The sequence below is a fragment of the Tenebrio molitor genome, chromosome 4 (genome assembly GCF_963966145.1).
Source record: "Tenebrio molitor chromosome 4, icTenMoli1.1, whole genome shotgun sequence".
In the NCBI taxonomy this organism is placed as follows: Eukaryota; Metazoa; Arthropoda; class Insecta; order Coleoptera; family Tenebrionidae; genus Tenebrio; species Tenebrio molitor.
In genome coordinates this window covers 27679516-27700309 of record NC_091049.1, presented here as the reverse complement: position 1 = coordinate 27700309, position 20794 = coordinate 27679516, and the positions used below count along the sequence as shown (strand labels likewise).

General features: G+C 40.1%; 1 protein-coding gene across 4 annotated transcripts in view; it reads left to right on the top strand.

The window, feature by feature from the left end:
• Nucleotides 1-20378, top strand: part of LOC138130039 (zinc finger protein castor homolog 1-like) — a 144804-nt gene extending 124426 nt beyond the window's left edge. For 2 of the 4 annotated variants that reach the window (XM_069046405.1, XM_069046404.1), the window contains exons 6-16: nucleotides 14079-14241; nucleotides 14312-14766; nucleotides 14850-15604; nucleotides 15659-15862; nucleotides 15917-16066; nucleotides 16121-16559; nucleotides 16633-16719; nucleotides 17053-17177; nucleotides 17227-17804; nucleotides 17855-18078; nucleotides 19130-20378. In XM_069046405.1, the coding sequence (XP_068902506.1) occupies nucleotides 14079-14241; nucleotides 14312-14766; nucleotides 14850-15604; nucleotides 15659-15862; nucleotides 15917-16066; nucleotides 16121-16559; nucleotides 16633-16719; nucleotides 17053-17177; nucleotides 17227-17804; nucleotides 17855-18078; nucleotides 19130-19404 (3455 nt within the window). In that variant the 3' untranslated portion in view covers nucleotides 19405-20378. The remainder of the gene's footprint in view (nucleotides 1-14078; nucleotides 14242-14311; nucleotides 14767-14849; nucleotides 15605-15658; nucleotides 15863-15916; nucleotides 16067-16120; nucleotides 16560-16632; nucleotides 16720-17052; nucleotides 17178-17226; nucleotides 17805-17854; nucleotides 18079-19129) is intronic. The other 2 variants (XM_069046406.1, XM_069046407.1) reach the window with 2 other exon arrangements.
• Nucleotides 20379-20794: the final 416 nt, after the last annotated feature.

Here is a 20794-nt window from a genome sequence, read left to right as displayed (position 1 = left end):
AATTTCATCAGTTTGTAGAATTTTTGTTTCTTCTTTTTGCTTTTGTCTCAATAATGTTGGATAATTTTTAGAAGGGAAGAACTCAATTTTCAGTTCTTCACTTTTTTTTGCTTTGCCCATTCTACGATCTATAAATCATTTTGAATTTCATTAGTTTGAAGAATTGTTTCTTCTTTTGGCTTTTGTTTTTTTGTGACTGAGATTTTACTAGATTTTTAGAAGTTAGATAATCAAAAAATGCATAAAGAAACGTTTTAAAAAATATGATTAAAAAACAATGTCATGATTTATGGCTTGGAATTGTCCACCCGGTATAAAAATAATTTTTACTATTACAAGATTTTACAAAATATAATTATTCATTTAAATTTATCTTCAAAGTAGACGTTGAAGAGTCGATTGTGAACGCACCACGGATCACGGATCAGCTGTTTCAATTTAACCTTACTTTATACGTTTTGTGTTTTTGACGAGTGGTGCGTTCACAATCGACTATTCAACACCCGATATTTTTATAATTATCCTATTTAACAAAATAATAATATTAAACATATTTTTTTCAAACAATTTCTACATTTGTAAATGTTTAAAAAATAAAAAAATTAAAAAAAAAAAAAATTTTAAACATTTACAAATGTAAAAATTGTTTGAAAAAATAAGGAACAAAAAAAAAATTCTACCAGATTGGGTGGACTGACATTTCTGTATTTTTTTTCTGTTTTATATCTTTGAATTCTTTGTAATAACACTTTTTAAATAACACTCTAAATAACACTTCCCTAAAGAGAAGCATAATCTTAATTTATTTCTTGTCGAATGTAATTTACAGAATAGCACAACACTCTAGACAAAGAATTAAATTTGAATGAAATTATAGATCTGGAATGATAAAATCAGAGTTGAAATTGTTTCCAGCGAAATCACGCAGCCAACTAATGTTGTTGTCCTAGAATGAAAAAACTAGTCTCAAATAATAAGAACAAAAAGTTTTCTCTGAATTATGGAAGTACTACTAGCGTGTTTTTTTTTTGTCACCCTGTATATACATTTTTTGAAATATTTTTTAGAAAAGTGACTATTTCTGCTAAAGATACGATTTGATTGGAATTTACACCAAGAGAAATTAATAATGAAGATCTTACCCCCTTTTATGGTTGTTTTATATTCAAATATTTTTATATTTTCAAAAATTAATTTTGAATAATCTCGTTTTGTTTCAATTTTATGTCAAATATCGTCCAAATTAACAATTGAATAAAAAACTGCTGGTGAAACAACGTTCACGTTGTTTTGGCATAATGAGAGGTCATGATTTATTATTTTTTTACGTTGGACACACTGATTTCCGCCACTAAAATGCCTGACATGCGGACCCATCAAAATGACCATAACATGTTGCTGAATTTCCCCCGATGTCTGATTCTTCTATTGCAAACTAGTCAAACTGGCAACAGTGCACTACACATTGACGCTATTTATAACCTCAAAGTTTGAAAAATATAACCTAACAGACACCCTTACTACCAAATTAAATGCAACATTTCCATGGCCTCCCAAAACAACGCGAATTTACTTGCAGTTAAATTTGAAAGAGAAAAAATTTCTACTTAATTCCCAAAAAAATTTCATTTTAATTTTTGAAAAAACGTTTCTTGAAGTTTATGATTATAACTTTATATGATTAAATCTAAAATTATTTCAATTCTGTATTAACTGTTGCTACTGGATTATATAAACAAACGAATAACGATTTCACAATCAAAAATTGACGGATCCTTTTTTTTTTCGTCCTGTGTATGTTTGATAAAAGGGGTCACTCAATTGTCACCATTTTTCAGATTGTTCTGTATATCTTTTGATAGAGTGTTTTTGAAAGGGTATTTCCGAAAGCGGATTATTTTTAGATACTCTGTACAAATCCAAAATTAGGTCCAAAATGAGTAATGATTTCATAATAAAATAAATCGTAAGTAATGAGTTTACAAAAAATTTCAAATTACCACTAAATTAAAAAAAAAATCTGATCATCCTGTATATATTTTCCGAAAATGTTTCTGAGTTTCTCAACTTGATTGAATGATTTCTTAACGCTCACTACGAATCCAAACAAATGAATAACGATTTCATTCAAGGTAAACATTCAAAAATAAAAAGTTACCGCTCAAATTTCAACATTTTTCTGATCAGCCTGTATACATTTTTTCAGTGTTTTTAAAAGGCCGTTTTTTCAAAAAGTTAATTATGTTTGATGCTCTGCATCAATCTAAAATTAGCTGGATCTCACCTAAGCTAGTGACACGCTGCACAAACAAACGAATAACGGTTTCTTAGTTTTCAAAAGCGGTCAGTTTCAAAAAATCATCACAGAAATTTTCTAACGCGATTTTTGAAATGCCTAAACACTTTTTTGGACACTGCGTAGTATAATATGTCAAATTGTCAAATACTACAGTATAGGTACTTGACTAATTTCCAAAAATTTATAAATTTAAATAGATCAGGGTGCCCCGATTTTTGAAAATGTTCGAAACTTCTTTCATTTCTTCTTCCTTCATCCCCGCTCCCCGGTGCCATTTTTGGGACACCCACATTACAATAATAATTCCAAAAACGCTCCAACTTTTCCCAATTTTGAAAAATTCCTAGTTTCTCATAAAAACCCGATATTTTGCACAATTTCAAAAACCCCGAAAACCTTTCAACCTATCAAAATAGCTTCGTACAAATATTTTTGGGACGCCCTGTACCCACGGGCGCGTCTCGAATCGCACACTCGCATCTGGTCCATCAATTTTATGTTTTTTGAAAACATTCGGAACGTCTTTTGTCTTTTCTTTCTTCATCCGCGGTGCCATTTTTGGGACACCCACATTTCAATAAAAAATCCAAAAACACCTCAACCCTTTCCAATTTTGAAAAATTTCTAGTTTCTCATACAAACCCGATATTTCACACAGTTTCAAAAACCTCTTCTGATATGCCAAAATTGCTTCGCACAAATATTTTTGGGACGCCCTGTACCCACGAGCGCGCCTCGAATCGCACACTCGCACCTCGCGGACATTTTTAATCGATTCATGACCGACCACACAGTTAATCAAACATCACCGCGTAAAACATAAAAATGAAAACTTGCAGTTTGTCAAGGTAAGACGACCACCTGTCAGGCATCGAGAAAAAAAAATCCGGATTCCATTTGCGCGAATAAATCTATTCGCAAGCAAACAAACCGAGCATCATGAATATTAAAAGAGACATTTCCACCGGCGTTGTGTACAGTTAGTGACAGCTGGTTCGTAAAAGTTCGTCGCTTCGCGGTTTCACCCTGTATACGGTGTCACAACCGCAACCTTTTCCCGGATTTTAATTAGCCTGCCGTCTCACACCGGCCGTTCAAATTCTAATTAAAGAGCATAATGCAAGTTTATCCGAAGCCAAGCTTTGGGATTTTTAAATTTCAAATGCCAAATTTTTGGCCGACGCCGTCGACGACTCGAAATTCTATTTGAACAGAAATTTTCTAGCCGCGTTTTCGTTTAAAATAGATCCAATCCGGCTAATTACCGACGCCGTCGCCGTCTCCGTCGCTCCCATTGTCCCGCCCGGCGGCGGCGCACGCTTTACGTAAGTCGGGAATCGTCGATCGGGGGCCGACGATGACGACCGCCGCACAAATTGCCTTAAATTGACTGTGACAGATTTAATTCCGTTTCACATCCACTTGAGTTTTATTAGTTGAGGAAAAATTCGAGCGATGGCGGCGGGCCTGGCCCAGTTTTTCGATCCATCGCAGTTGCCCATATCGAACAAAAAACCATCGCCCGGATATTTTGTTTTGTGACGTTTCAAGGCTACCGCGATTTTTTCAAACGTTCATTTAAATTATCTGCGATCATGACAGGAATGCGATCGCCGGATTTTTTTCCGACTGTTAAATCACATCCGCACATGTTCACCAGTTTACAAAAATCTAATAATCAACGCGGCTCTGATCGTGGACACTTGTCCCGTCTTAATTGGCGCTAATTCGGTCTAATTGCACTAATTAATTACCGTCGTCACATTGTTCCAGTCACTGCGAACCGAGCTCAGACGTGACTCCGATCTCTTCAAACCTCGCCCTACGACAATCTTTAATCCATCTGGTTGTAATTTTAATTGATCGCGCTTACGCTAATTAATTCCGTCGTGGGATCGCTCATTTTCGAGCGAATCGCGTAATACCCAAGAATTTATAAATTATTCATCGTTTAAATAAAATTCGTGTTCGACAATTTGCAAACTGCTTGTAAGAATTTATTTAAACGTTCGCTTGGCATCGGAATTACGAGTAATTTCCGACATAATTGTCACAATAAAATACCAATCGACGAATTAATTAGTAATTAATTAGTCTCCGGGTCCTGGATGGAGTGCACAATGTGCAATCTTGAGCCAGTTTTTCTTAATTAAAAACTAATTTCGAGTAGGCATAAGTTCGCGGAGAAATTTAATTAATTTTCAGCCAACTAGGACAACCTTTAATTGCCCCCAGATGCCAATTATAATTACGTAATTGGAAAAGTTTACCAAAACACTGACTTTCGGAACCGTTTGTGTTTTTTTTATTGCGGATCTAAATTCTATCGATAATCTATAATTAATATTGAAAAATTGCATAAGTTGGAGTACTGGTTTGTTGTCCGAATCGAAGAAAGTTGCCATAGTTGGTCGGTTCGTGTGGTACAATTTGAATTATCGCTGGACATGGGAGTCAGATTGTTCCGACATTTCTGAAATAGTTTCTCTTTGGGAGGTTAAAATAAAACGGTTAAAATAGCTTCCAGATAACTCTGTTGATGGAAAGAAATGAGAAAAATTAAAATGATTCCGAGAGCGTTGTGAAATGAAGCGGAAGTGTCGAGGTGAGGTCGGAAGACTAAATTCCGAACTAGTTGTGACTATTACGACATAATAAATATCAATTCCGAGAATAATCAACAATCAGAGCAACAACTCAGTTTTTAGACAGTCGAGAAGATTAAAATATCATTTAAATCCAATAGATTTTCCGTACACTAAGTGAAAGAATCTGAGATAGTTTTGATTTAGTTGATTTTATGATGTCGGTGACAGTTTTGATATAGTTTTTAGAATGTCGAGATACCATGAATTGGCAAGTACTGATATAATTTACTTTGAAAGAAAATAAAGCTCTGCAAAATTTCTCAGTTGAGAACCGGGGAGAATGTGACAAAATAGACATTTTCTGAAATAGTTTTGTGGAATTAATCAACGAGATTTTTGATATAGTTGCTTAATTTGAATATACATATTATGAAATGTTTAGTACAATTTTTAGACTGTCGGAAGCAATTCTGAAACCGTGTGATTAAAAGTGATGAAAATCACAAAAGTGAGATAGTTTCCTCCTAGTTGAGTTAACTATCGAACCTAGTTCGTAGATGTAATGTAACTATTTTTATTTGATCTTGATTGATACACTTCTTGCACTGCTTTAAAACTATTAAATAGTTAGAGAAAATAAAAAATAATTCAAAGTTTTTGAAATATAGACATATCGTGAAAATGTTTTTATATGTATTTCAATTTCTGAGATAGTTTTAGTTGAAGATTTTTGATATAGCTTCCTGGTTTAATTCTTTATATGTAATACAATTTCAACGAAGTGAAAAATAGCAGCAAAACAAATACACCACTGTAATAGTTATTTATGTTACAAGTGTTGAAAACGATCCATTGCTTTACGAACGGTAATATGGCGCGAGACGCAGTCGAGCGCTGTATGTGAGTGAGTAAAGCAATGGAGTTTTCACAAGAGTACCATACAATATTTTTTGTGCTGCTTTTTGTGATAAAACATATTTTTGAATCATTAACTTAATAAATATTACTTAAACAAAATTATGTTGGTAATCAATTTAGCACTAAATATGTCAAATGTCAATCTATCAGTGCTCGAATTTCAAATTCAAACGCAACTTTATAGCTTGCAAGGTCACCAATCGAAATTTTTATAAATAAACCCCCCAAACCTAAAATTAACACATTTTAGCATTTTTTAAATATTTACGAAGCACCTTTTGTTTTAAAACATTAGAGACATAATTATCTTTCAGTAATACTTGATTTGCCACAATTAGTTTATTTTTTCTTGCCTTAGATTTCTTGTTGGTCCATTGCAGCACTAGAGTGTTCTCATTTTCATTGCCGCACGCTAATCGTCCACTTAAAATGCCAATTGCAACTACGGCAGCACAAAAATTAATTGTGAGATAGTTTTCTCCTAATTAATTTAATTTCAGTGGTTTATATTATTACTAACAATTTTAACTGACAATTTCCTCATAGGACGTCAAAATATAATAATTTGAGACCAATTTACAATAGTTGTAAGAAAGACGTACTTATTCTGAGATAGTTTCTCTTTTCCCTACTAAAATTTTTGATATAGTCTCTTAGTTTGTCAAAATCACAATTTTTACCATACATTTTAAAATTATTTTGCGTGAGAAAGATTTGAAAATGACAAGTGATCCAGTTATTTATCCAACAGGAAGCCGCTCTAAATTATTTCTGAGATAGTTTTCTCCTAATTTAGCGAAATACCAAAATTCCTAGACAATTTATATTTAATTTCAGTGGTTTCTATTTATTACTAACAATTTTAACTGACAGTTTCTTCATAGCAACTCAAAATATAATAATTTGAGGCCAATTTACAACAACTCTAAGAAAGACATAGTTGCCCTGAGAGAGTTTCTCTTTTCGCTACTAAAATTTTTGATACAGTCTCTTGGTTCGTCAGAATCACAATTTTCACCAAGCATTTTAAAATCTTGCGTGAGAAACATCTGAAAATGACAAGTGATCCATTTTTTTATCCAACAAGAACCCGCTCTAAATCAGACGTAAACTATTTTTGAAATAGTCTCTTCTTAGTTCTTAGACATTCCTAGACACAACGCAGCAGATTTTTTAAGATATTTTTTTTAGAATTTTAGTCATAAGCTAAATCAGTTTTAATTAAACGAATGAAACAATGAGATCTTGACGAGACATTTAGTTTCAACCTAAATATTCTGAGACAATCAATATCAATTATGAGGTAGTTTGCTTTAAATCACAAATAATAATTTTTCACAGTTGACAAGACCGAGTTATTGTTTAAAATATAACAATAAAAGTATCAGATAAATGAACAATTTCAAACAAAACACTGAAAATTCAGTTTCTTTTTAGTGTATTAATAAGTCAAATAGTTTTCAGACAGTTCTTATTTAAAAAAACTTAAAAAAGTTATTTAGTTTTCTTTTCACATATCGAAATAAAACAACATATTTTGCAATAACAGGGGAATTTCTGAGATAGTTTTGTTTTAGTAGATTTTATAGTCTCTAGAATTTTGATATAGTTTCTTAGTTTACCGCGCCACAATAATTACTCTACTTATCAAAATGCACCAGTTTTATGCCTCTTATCAATATTTTGAAACAATTAATAAAAACTCTCATATCAAATATGATACGTTGCTGAGATAGTTTCCTTTCGAAAGAATTTCTAGTTTCCTTTTGATTTATTGAAATCCCTGAACTTATAAGACTAAATAGAAATATTTATAAAAATGTTTAAATGCTCTTTTATAACCCTTGGGCATTGTTGAATACATAAATAGTCATCATATTAATATTTTGAGGCAACAACCCTGAGTTAGTTTGCTTCCCGAAGCTTATAGAGTTTCTTCTCAATTTAGCACATGTTTCGTAAGTTATATTCTCGCACTAGTACTTTCTTTTCGATTTTTAGCATCTTGACAATCACAATATCGAAACAGTCGAAGCAAATTATAAAATGGTCGTTTCGAGCACTTCAATTTGAAAAATTCCTCACGATTTCTTTCATTCTTTTGAAACATTCTAGAAAAAACGCGCCATCTTGATTTTGTCCAATTCTTGATTTTTGAAGAATTCTTATTGGATTTCAAAATACGTATGTTTTATTGCACACCGTGTAGTCCGCGTCGTCGCTTTGCAGCGTTTTCTTGCGACAGCGAGAATTTTTTACGAACGTAAAGCGGATCACCGTGTATCGCAGGGATACCGCGGCCGCGATTCTTCAAAATTTCTTTAATTCTTGGGAGACATTCCAACGAAGAGAAGAATTTTTTGGCACACCGTGTAGTCCGCGTCGTAGCTTTGCAGACGTTTTCTTGCGGATCTGAGCGGATCACCGTGTATCGCAGCGATACCAGAGCGTTGTTTTATTTTACCTGTCGAATGTGTGCGTTTTGAACGCGAAGCCATGCATATTTAGCACGTCGAAAGGGCAAATTTTATTGCAGTCTGACGGACGCGGTGCATCTAGACGGGGTGAGTAGTTTCTCGGAACGTTCTTTTGCGCAGAAAGGCTGGCAATAAAGGATTAAAAGCTCGTGAAAACGTGTAGAGTTGTATAAAAGCGAGGCCGCAAAAATACGATTTTACGTCCGGCCATGCATCTTTTCTCTCCTCACCACTATAATGTCTCTCGTGTATCATAAAATGATCATTATACACGGATCCGAACATAAACTTACAATGTATTTGTATAGAGAATTAAGTTTTATTGCATATTTATTTATATTTATTTAGTGTTGCTTTCAATCGTAAATTACAATTACCAACAACTCGATGTGATGGTCCATTTGCAGGCGATATCGTTTTATACACTACGACACTGTGACACTTTAATGGCACGCGTACCAACCGAGACGATGCAAAAATTCGACACGCTTGAATTTCCCGCCGAAAGGGGCGCACCCGGTCTTTCCCCGAGGCGGACACTTCTGCCGCTGCAGACTTCGCGGAAGTTTTTACATGTCGTAAATTAAGCAAACTCCTTCAAAGCCACTTCGACGATGACTTAAAATTCCGTTCGCCGATAACTCACACGGGCTTTTAATGCGCTGAGAAACCGCCAGGAACATTTTCATTTGTTTCCGTTGAGAAATCGCAAAATGTATTTCAAAGAGAATGTGACAGCCGAATAAAATAACAAACAAAATTCACTTAAAAGAAGTCAATTAAGGATACGGTGAAAAAGTTGATGTCCTTGCCGGAGAAGAGAAATTATTGTTCAATAAAATACAATAAAAGTTTAAATTGTTTCAGAGTCGCACAATGTGTTAGGTGGATTTTATACATAATTTGTTGCTTGTTTTTATTTATTGCATGCAAATGCAGAAAAATTGACAAAAATTAAATAAAAAGACAACTGCGAAGGATAATTAAATCAGGAATAAATAAAGCAAAGAATAGACAAAAGTAAAGAAGTCGCTTTTTATTATTATTATTATTATTTTATAAATTACAAAAGAGAATTTAGAATTGATTCAGAATCATTTCGTGTATTGAAAAAAATGATAAAAAATTATGAGAAAAAAGAAATTGAAATCAGGCGAAAATAAGTGATTCTGCAATAAATAACCATCGAAGAAATTTGGAATTACATATTTGGAATCACATTGTATATTATTTTTTTACAACTTTCTCTCCGTTGTTTTTTTTTCTTTCCAAAGAAACTTTCCAAAAAAAATTTCCTAAATAATAAATGCACTAATACAAGACCTTCCAGGACTACACTCTTATAAAGAATGAATCAAAAGCTGAAATTTGAGTTAAAAAAAAGGAAATAGAAAAATGAAACATTGTCTCTTCCCCAGAGAAAATAAATTATTTTGTTTTAGGATCGTAGTGTATATTATTACATATTATGATTTGCGCCGTATTTTTGATGTTTTTTAGCTTTTTTTGTTGGTTTAAAATATTTGAAAATTTTAATGTATCAAGGCTAAAAAGTGCATTTTTTTCATCCGAGGCGCAGCCGAGGAACAAGCGATTTTTGGCAGAGGTGCACATTAAATTTTTTAGGCGACCGCACGAACTACAAAGCAAAAGACACAAATTTATTTTGTATCCACCTTTTTCAAATAGATAAATTTATTAATTGCCAACAAAACTAGAAATTTACTATTTGCAATGCAATTACATACTTGTTTACATAATTATCGGTTTTGTCGGTTTCTTTGCTAACTTACTGAACAGAGCAAAAGATGTCCCCACGGTCACCGTCCGAAAAAGAGTTACTTTTCGTCCGTTTGTGAGTACGTAAAATTACCCTTTTCATTAAGGGTGCCTAACAAAATAATACAAATCATGATTGACTGATTTCCTCTCTGCATAACATTAATAATTCTGCAATAAATAAACACAAAATAAATTAGATAGTTAATTTAAAAGAGAATTAATGACCCCGAACAAGATAAAAAAATTGACTGACAAAACTAGGAATGTCAGAAAAAAATTCGCAAAGATTGTTTTGCAGCAAATACCGCCAAAAATAACAATTGAAAGTCGATTTCAGAACTTGCACGACACATTAAAGGCAACCTTCCCACCTGTTTAAAATTTTAATTCAAAAAAATAAATAACTCAAATTTCAATATCGTAAAAGTTCGCCGACATCCATCACACAATACTTAATAAATACTAGCTGGTTGTTGTGATCCACCCATCGTACAAAAAACGCGGTAAAAAAAAAGGAACAGGTTTTTACGAACCTGAACCAGAATGTGAGTAATTTAACGTGGATAAGTTACTGTTTCGGTCGAAAAAACAGTAGCTCCACTGATAAAATTCCAACATGGGAAGAAGCATCGTCGATCGTATTTTTGGCCACACCGTGTATAACGTGCGGAGATTGTTAGAGCGTTCTTTGAGCGACTGTGCCCCTCGAGGCGAACAAATCGGGGTGGCCAGTCCGGCTCTGCGCCCCGACCACCATGTCTTACGCAACCTCCATTAATCCACGCATCCATAAATTAGTGGGTCTTTTTTACCAGAGCACCAGTTCCTTTTGATAATATTCATTTCCAGTAATTATTCCCGACCATCTGTTCGTTCTTTCGATCGCACTGTTTTTAATTTTCGGTATTTCCTCCGGTAATTAGAGGATGATGAAGTAAGTTTTTGCCTCTCTTCATCATTGACGGTGATGATTATTAATGATTTTCGTCGAAAAATCCCTAATCAAATAAATTCCGTTTGATGGAAGGTCAAGTATTGTTTACGAAAATTTGACACTTCCAATGATTGAATGACGTCAACGAACGCTCGAAGTCCACCGGGGGAAAGGCGCGAAGGGTCCGATCTGCATTTTTCGCCTCCGAAAGCGGCACCGGCGGCGGTTCTCTCGCTCCGGCGCGCCGCCGACGTGCAGACCGTCCAACGGCGAAGACAGAAATACCAATTTTTAATATACATTCACAATATAACTTCAATAAAGAGCTGTAAAAATAAATACGTTCGGCGGAGGGGCCCGAGCAGAACCGGCCCGCACGGCCAACCGCGTAAGGTCGAGACTCGCTCGGGGCCCCTCCGAGGCTCCGTCTTAAAATTCAATAAGGAATAAATAAAAAAATCACATGAAATATGATTTCACATTTTTTGTAGTGGAGGTCGCGGCTGGCGCGAGCGGCACGACTGTGCCGCTCAAGAGAGAATCTTCCAGATCGACGCCGCCCCCGGACACTAAACCACTATTTATGTAAAAATAAACCAAAAGGAAAAATTAAAGCTCAATAAAGGACTCAGAGAAAAAAAAATTACATTAGAGTACGGTAGGGGTGTTTTACACCGCGAAAACTAGGTTTCAGAGACGAGGCGAAGCTGAGTGCCTGTTTTTTTTCAAATTTTTTTTCAAAATCTGGCGCCAGTCGAAATTCGCCACGAAAATTTGCACCACACCCTCTGAACTTCCAATTTCTTAATTACCGCGTTTCCAACTCGATTCCCGCTTTATCTCACCACCGATCTCGACCTCCGAAATCCTACAATTAATTAGTATTTCGTAATTACGTTTCAAATTACCGTCCGACATGCCTCCGCTTGTTTTCCGTCAGAAATTTTTTCCACCGTACCCCACGCCCGTGGCGATCCAGACTTTCACCCAATTAATTGTCAAATACGTCAATCATTAATTCGTTAGATTGAGGCAAACGATAAATCGCGCCTAATTAAATCAGCGCCAGATACGACACACAAAAAAATATACAAATCGCCACGAAATCCGTGGGGACTTGGGGCGTGGACCCACAATAGGTGGCAGAGATGGGTCCGGTTGATGGCATTTATTCAATTAGACTCCGTAACAATGACGTCCGAAGAACAAACAAACTCCATTACAAACGAGCCTAGTTGGTTTATGAAATTTTATGAATAATAAAAAGCTTTAAATTGGTTAAATTGGCGTTCAATTGTCGTGAGACAGGCTGTGGAGATTTTCATTGACTCAATTGTAGTGATTATGCTTTATTTACAAATAGAATGGGACAGGAATAGCGTGCACTTCTCCTGATTTAGTGTTTCCTTTTGGGGCGACGGGGGCGGCGGCGATTTCGAAATTTCGCGCGAGAGGCGGCGGCGCACGGAAGAGGCACAGTTCCCAAATTACAAATATGTATCCCTGTCGGGGTTGACGCCCCTTCACGCTCTTTCAACCCTCACATATTCCACCTCTTCAACAACAAATCGCGTGAAGCATTTATCATTTGCGTCTAAATCGAAACAACATAAACGACATTAAATGGTCCTTCGAGCCGGATCTTGGCCCTTCAATTTAATATGTGATTGAAATTATTTTTGTTCGATAGGGAACACATTTACGATTTTATGTTGGTACACTTAACTGTCAAATTCAAATGTGACAGTGCAAACGTCAAAATAAATCAAAGTGTTATTATTTATATCTAGAATCTGAAATATTTGTGTCAAACTTTTCCTACTCGTTTCTCTCCAACTTTTTTACGATCCGCCCGCACCCCTCTCTACCTCCGCCCCCACTTCACCCCCGCCCGATCGAACCGTCGCGGCACTTAATCCCGATTTTTCCGTCGTAAAAGCGATTGTTTTGCCCCCAAGCACCGCACTCGCCGCCGCCGCGGATTCCTCACCTCGCGACACCCTCCCCGTCAACGCCCCCGTCCAGAATCCCCGAATCGCTCTTATTATTGCTGTAAAAATAGAAACCAGATATGTGTGAGCGTTGTTTCGCCTTTAATATTTTACGATCATTCCTGATGTTTCTGTTAATACTCAAAACACATTCGAAATAAAAAAAGATAAATCCAATAGCAGACATCCGTTCGTCGGTTTTTACGCTGGTAAAAACGGACGCGGGCGGCGACGTTAATTACGGCGGAGCGGAGGGGCGGCGGACGAAAAAATTTCAATTAGAAAAATCCGAAATAACCGACAAAGGGCGCTGTGTAAAATCGCAGCGCGCACCCCTTTCGGCCACCCTTTTTTACGGCGTCATGAGGGTGCCCCCATAGCCCGGTCGCGTATTTAAAGTAGTCCTCACGTATAAATGTAAAATCTAGTTTTTTAAAGGGCAGCCGGCCAGACCCAGCACTCGACGAGATCTAATCGGGGCAGTACCATCGATGGGTCGGTCGGGTGTATAATTCCGTTGTCGCCCAGATGATGGGTGGGGAGGGTCGAATGGCCCGCACGAGCACGACTCAGCCGAGCCGCAGCCCAAATCTCCGCATATTCCGACTCTTTTTATTCCCCCGTGAAAGGGTTGAAGATAAATACTCTGTTTTTTCATTGTGCGTCTACCCCGATTTTCGAAATTCTATACCTCTTTATTTTGGGTAGTTTTTTTATTGTATTTAAATGAAACACGTGTGTGCGAACCCGATCCGGATTTCCAACGGAAAAAAATCCGGCTCGAAGGACCGAAAATTCGTTCCCATCGAGACTAATCGTCGAGTGCTCATTGAAACGCGACATGCTTTCGAATCTAATATCTGGATTTGAAATAATAATAACTCGACGGAAAAAAAAACCGAAAGAGACTTGAAAACACTTGTCCAAACAAAACGGTCTCGTGGGACGCGATTCCGCTCCTTATCCGCGGCCGCCGTGCGACTCTCACTCGCGGAAATCGCCGCCTTTTGACCCTTCAGGAGAACATCTGGACTTTCGGAGCGATCCGAATGGTTGCGTCACCGCGCTTAACTCGTGTCGTCGTTGCAGCGATGATGGCGCAGTCCTTGCAGCCGACGCCCAGGGACGCCGTCTCGACGCCCAACCTGCTGCTGAACAAGCCCGCCGCGCAACTCGACTACTCCAAGTACGTGAAGAAGTTCTCGTCGTCGCTCGAGTGCGGCAGCTCCTACTGCAAGGACCTCAACTACAGGTGGGTATGCGCCGCTCGGAGGTCCTCCACTTTCTACGTCGCCCTCGGGCGACGCTTTACACTCGTACAGTTCGTCTGCGCGGACCGACTACTATGAGACCTCTTCCAGGGAGCACTTCCACTGCCTCGACTGCAACTCGCGCGTCTTCATCAAGAAGGAGGAGATGATACGGCACTTCAAGTGGCACAAGAAGCGCGACGAATCGCTCCAGCACGGCTTCATGAGGTACAGCCCGCTGGACGACTGCAGCGACCGCTTCGGCAACTGCACCCACAACAAGAAGCAGACACACTATCATTGCATCAAGGAAGGCTGTGATAAAGTATACATCTCGACGTCGGACGTCCAGATGCACGCCAACTACCACAGGAAGGACTCCGCCATCATACAGGAGGGCTTCCAGAGGTACAGGGCGACGGAAGAGTGCGGCGCCTCTTACTGCGCCTTCTTCGGACAGAGGACCACGCACTTCCACTGCAGGAGGGCGGGCTGTCGGTTCACCTTCAAAAACAAGTCCGATATGGGTGAGTCGGAGCTCCACCGAAGAGATTCCAAGCGTTTTTTCCATTCTTCTTTGAAGGTTTCTGACAGTTGCCATTTTTTGCAGAAAAGCACAAATCCTACCACATCAAAGACGAGCAACTGTCCCGCGACGGCTTCAAGAAGTTCATGAAGAACGAAGTGTGCCCGTTCGAGAAATGCCGCTTCTCCAAAGTCTGCAACCACATCCACTGCATCCGCCCCCAGTGCAGCTACGTCCTCCACAGTTCCGGTCAGCTCTTCTCCCACAAGCGGAAACACGAACGCAAGGACTCCGAGTTGGCCTACCGGAAGTACAAACTGGCCCAGAGCATGATGAAGAGTTTGCAAGACGGCGCCATCAACCCATCCTTCGCCCGCGAGTACGAACAGCAACTGGAAGGTCTCAACTTGTCCATGTTCAGCCAGAACAGCAGCACCTCCAACATGTCCAACACGGAGAGCCTGAGCGAGAGGAACTCCCCGGTCAGCTACGAAGAGAGCGAGTCCGCCATAGATTTGACGGCGGGTGACTCCAACTTCATGCAAGAGGAGACCAACTGGAACAGCGAGGACTTCTGGAGGAAGTACTGCCAGTTCGTGAGTCAGCAGGACAGTTGCAGCGAAAAGTGCGACTACAACTACTCCGACCACTACCATTGCGTCGTGGAGAACTGCGACATGGTCTTCAATGCCAAAGATGGCGTCCGGGAGCATGCCAGAAACCACGAACAACAGGAGATCGTCACCGACAACTACTTCACAACTGTCACTAGCCAAAACGGGGGGTGCGACGACGGTTGCATATACCAGGACAAGGAGAAGCACTACCATTGCAACTGGGTATGTGTTTGCGACCACTCGAAATGTACCAAGCTCAAACGTCAATCTTCACAGGACAACTGTCGCGAAGTGATACTCCCAACGGACAAACCGTTTCGTCGCTTGGAGCACTACAAGATGCACGAGTACTCCAGAAAGTTGAGTCTGACGAAAGACCCGTTGACCATGACCCATCTGGCGACGTCCATCGATGGTATGTTCTGCCGGAAGCGCGGACGCCCCCCCAAGAACCGAGTGATCGAAGTGTGGAACGATTACGTAAGTACAATCAAAGCACAACCCGCGTCAGTCTACATGGCTCGATTTCGACAGTCTCCATTGGGGAGCCAAAGCCTCCTGGACTCCCCCCAAGCGATCTTCACCAGTTTCAAGCTGCCCAAACCCTCGGCCACGCCCTCCAGCAGCAAGGAGATCGAGCAGCAGGACTCGAGCGACTCCAGATCCAGCACCCAGAGCCCCACCGTGAGTCCCTTCACTGCCCCCGCCGCGCCCAATCACGATTTTGAACCGTTGCAGCTGCAGGACTACAGCTTGCAAGGCTTCGACGTCTTCAAGGAGAACTCCAAGTGCTCCGACAGCCTGTGCCCCTACTTGGGCTCCACCCACTTCCACTGCAACCAGCACCGCTGCCTCTACGTCACCGACAAGGAGGACGTCCTCATCATGCACAGCAAGGACTTCCACGACAACATCGAGATCCTCGACGGCTTCGAATTCTACGACCGCAACGTCGACTGCCGTCTCGCGGACTGTCCCAGCAACAAGATCAACCGGCACTTCCATTGCACTCGGCCCAACTGCAACTACTCCTTCGTGCAGTACTCCACGATGGCGCAGCACAACCAGAAGCACCTCGACGACGACTCCGTCGAGGTCAAGGCGGAACCGGCCGAAGACAGGAACAGCGACTCCAAAGCGATGAATCTCAGCCAGAACGTGGAGAACAAAGTGTCAGGTAAGCGGGGTCACTTGTCTCTTGTGTTGTAGTTCGTTGGTGTGTATATAGCGTTTACTATCTTTATTTCTAGTGGTGAAGGCTTCAGGAACTTTCTTTCCTCTTTCTACATTGCCAACTGAACGAAAGTCGCCAGAAATTTGTAAAAATTTACCAACAGGTACGAACGCACGTACTAACCCTTTAAAGTTATTGTCCGGTACTAATCGTCATTCCGATCTTGCTCAAATCTGCTCTCGTTGGCCGTCGTTCTTTCTTTGCTCTTTGTGTTGTCTTGTATCGCTCTGTCGCTACACAAATCGGAACTACTCGAGATATCTCGAAGCAACTTGGGACAGTTCAGATTTGTGTGGTGACCAGAACTAAATAGTTCCCACCAAGAATGCTACAGAAGTAACAGTTCTTGGTAGAAAGTGGTACTAGATGTGTTACTTCGATTGGACGTTTAGAGCTTTCAGTACCACTGTTCAAGTCCCGTTTTCCCAAATTCCAGACTCGAGCCCTGTCCAGGACGCCGGCAACGGCAGCAGCACCTTGTACGGCCCCGAGCTGAGCTGCTCCCGCCCGTTCTGCAAGCTCAAACGCAAGTACCACTACCATTGCAACGCTTGCAACCAGGTAAGTCCCCGCCGACGGCGAAGTCCTCGTCTGACCGTTGCTTTCGCAGGCCTTCTCCGAGATGGACCGCCTGGTCGTCCACGTGGCCAAGCACAGCACCGGCGCCCTCAACAGCCAACTCCAAGAGGACAACAACAACCAGCAGAGCTCCGGAGGGTCCACGCCGGTCAAGAACGAGGCCAAGATCAACGTGGCCCCCTTGCAGACGCTCCAGAACCCCGTGCTGGTCAAATCCGAGCACGAGACGCCCTACTTGACGCCCACCTTCGACGCCTACAACCACTTTTCGAATTTTCCCGCCAACTTGGCCACGCAGTTCGCGCTGATGTCGCAGCAGCAGAGCATGCAGAACGCGTTCATGCCGCAAGGGCTGTACCAGAACGCGGGGATCCCCACCCAGCTGATGTTCCAGCACTCGCAGCTGATGCAGAGCCCGCTGCTGGCGCCCCAGCACGGCTACCAGGCCGACAACATGACGAGTCCGCTGGCCGCGATGGCCGCCAACTTGAACAAGAGGGCGCTGAGTCCGCACCACGAGATCTCGCCCGAGCAGAAGAAGGCCAGGATACAGAACTCGATGAGGATACTGAAGGACGAGCCGGTGCCGGAAGGCTATCTCCGATTCAGGTTGGTACCCAGAGTGTCTTAGTCTCTTGGTTGCTAAGCGAGTTGTCCAGGTTCAACGAGGACTGCCAGTACCAACACTGCGGCTACAGAGAGCACCAGACGCACTTCCACTGCCAGAGGCAGGATTGCGGGTACAGCTTCTGCGACAAGACGCGGTTCGTCCAGCACACCGCGCGCCACGAGAGACTCGACACTTTGATGGGTGGAGACTTCCAGCAGTACCGCGCCAACGTGGCGTGCGGGAGGCCCGACTGTGCCTACACCACCAATCTGGGTAAGTAAAAAAGTCCCCTTCCTAAGAGACTTTACGTTTTTATATTCTAGTTGCAAAACACAACGCAGTGAAAATAACTAAACACGTCGCGAGCCGTTCTACTTTTCATCGCGTAGCGTCTGTCAAAAAACGTAAAATCTATGGCGGAATTTACCACTAACGAATTCATATTTTGCTTGATATTTAAATTCACTCGTATTCAAATTGCGACCTACATAACACAAATACGCTTCTTTTCCACATGTCATTGAAGCAACTGTCGGATTCCTTCGTTGTTTGTATTCTACCATCTTCAGTTCTTTTGTATTTTCTCAAGGCTACGCCACGTGGATGCATCATTTCTTTTCTGTCAACGGTCAGCCAGGGCGCACAGAATTTAGTCTTGGAGCAACAAGACTGTCACAAATTTCTCCCATGATATCTCATTTAAATCTTTGCTGTCGACAGAGAAATGTTCAAACTTTCCACACCAAATTATGCGAGATATCGTAACTGATGACGAACATTTTAATTTGCAATAAATGCCACAACAGTCGATGTTAAATCTGCATTTAGTACTCCACGAGCAGATATCGCATTAAAACTATTCACAAAAGTAACATCTAATATGTGTCAGAGTGTTGAATTATTCCAGTGGGCTCGTTTATTGCTTTGTAAAATCGTAGGCGCTAAAGATATCTTGTAACGAGTGTTCAAAAAAAGCAAGCAGGTCTTGTCCAAACGTAGGTCGGCTTCTTGACAAATCCATCAAATGCGTAACCCCATTTCGATCACACTTTAATGACAAATTGAATTTGTATTGTTTCCTCTTTCTTCTCTTTCGCTTCCTTTCGCACACTAATTTTTTGAACGCACGTTACTTCATCAATATGAAGTGTGATTATATTTTCATACTGAGAAGTAATAAATGATAAAAGGTTCTCACAATGTTCTGTACACACATAAAGATTATTTGAAGGAGATCTATAAATAAATCCTACAAGGAAGAACTATTTAGCTCTCTTTTTATCCCTGTCCAGCGACACGTTCACGTTGTGATGGTTCTTTGCAGGGTCGACCCAGAACAAGGCGTCCCACTTCCACTGCCTCAAGTGCGACTTCGTCTGCACCGACACCAACAAGGTGGTGGCGCACCGGAGACAGCACCAGAAGCTGGATTCGATCCAGGCCGCCGGCTTCGAGAAGTTCACCCCGAGCCAGCACTGTCGAGTGCCCAACTGCCAGCACAGCGGCAAGCAGACCCACTACCACTGTCTGTCTTGTCAGTACGCCGTGCTGGGGCTGGCCCAGATGTCCGCGCACAAGTACCGACACATGGAAGGCTGAGTCGGACGACGCGTTTTTGCTCAACTCTGTATATATTTGTACATTTCGCTCGCCTGTATAGAGTATGTAAATAAGTTGCAACAAGTGGAACTAACCTCGACTATTTGATAACGAGGAAAAACGGGGGCCCCCCCTGCCCAGTTTTATTTATTTATTGATGTCGACTGAGATTATTCGAGCCCGACTGAAAGTCAATCGTGTTTTTGGACAAACACACAAAGCGAGTCGCTGTAAAACTATCGAGGAAAATTTATTTACTATATCGAGATGTAGTTTTTCTAAGTATTATCGTAGGGAACAATTGTAAATTGGAAAAAGACATAGTATTTTTAGGTGTAGTTTAGAGGCCTTTCTTTCAAACAAGAAAAAACAAAAAATACTAGATTAGTGCCTTAGAAAAGACATATAATTTCGGTGCCTTCTCGGGTACTTTGGGTAGAGACGAACAAAATTCAGGTGTACCGAACAATAAACAGTTGAAAAGAGTAATTCATTCCATAAGTGCCATATTGTAACAAAATATACATTATTTAAACGTTAAAGAGTAGATTTTTTCAAAATAACTTTAGGATAGGTTAACGAGGTGTCATATCTTATCATTTTGCATGCTCAAAACTTATTTATTTCACATTTTTATTGTATAATTTTTTTTGTGATTTTTGTTTCAAGTGAATTTTTTTGCCATATAGTTTGTTTCGCCGACAGATCGGTCCTATCTCTCTCTCCTCTTTCTCTCATTTTTCGTTCATAGCTAGTCTGTTTCCTGCTTTATCTGTTTCGTTTTTATTCTCAAATATTAGGTATACGTATAATCCAATCATTAAAATGATTTTAATTGTCGACTAAAGTCGACGTGTATTTTAATTCAGTTAAGGATTTAAATTTCGTATGTATGATTTTGTATGAGTGTAATTATGTTATTTTCTGTGATTGTATGTGTTGTTTTTTTAAAAAAAGATCAGTATTTATATCAATTCTCGTTTCAATTCGCCCCCCACTCCCAAACAAACGCCAACGAAAATAAACTGAAAACCCTCGACAGCCCCCATGATGACGTCAAAGTCAATCTAACCTCACTTTCGATACGATCCCCAGAAACTCTGGTCTACTTTTGTATTTAAATCTAACCAAAACTGAAACATTTACCAAACTATCCAAGTAAATAAACAAATCGTATTTCTAATAGTTCTACTCACCGATACTCGAAGAGAAAATTCAAATTAAATCGCACACGCAGAGCTACCAACCGTATTCAGAAAATTCAGGAAATTGTACAATCATCACCTAAAAAATATAATAAAGCTTAATTGATTTGACTACAAATTGGTGCGTCCAAAACGTAATCAATATTTACGTTTTTACGACTGGTTTATCTAAAAGTAATAAAAAT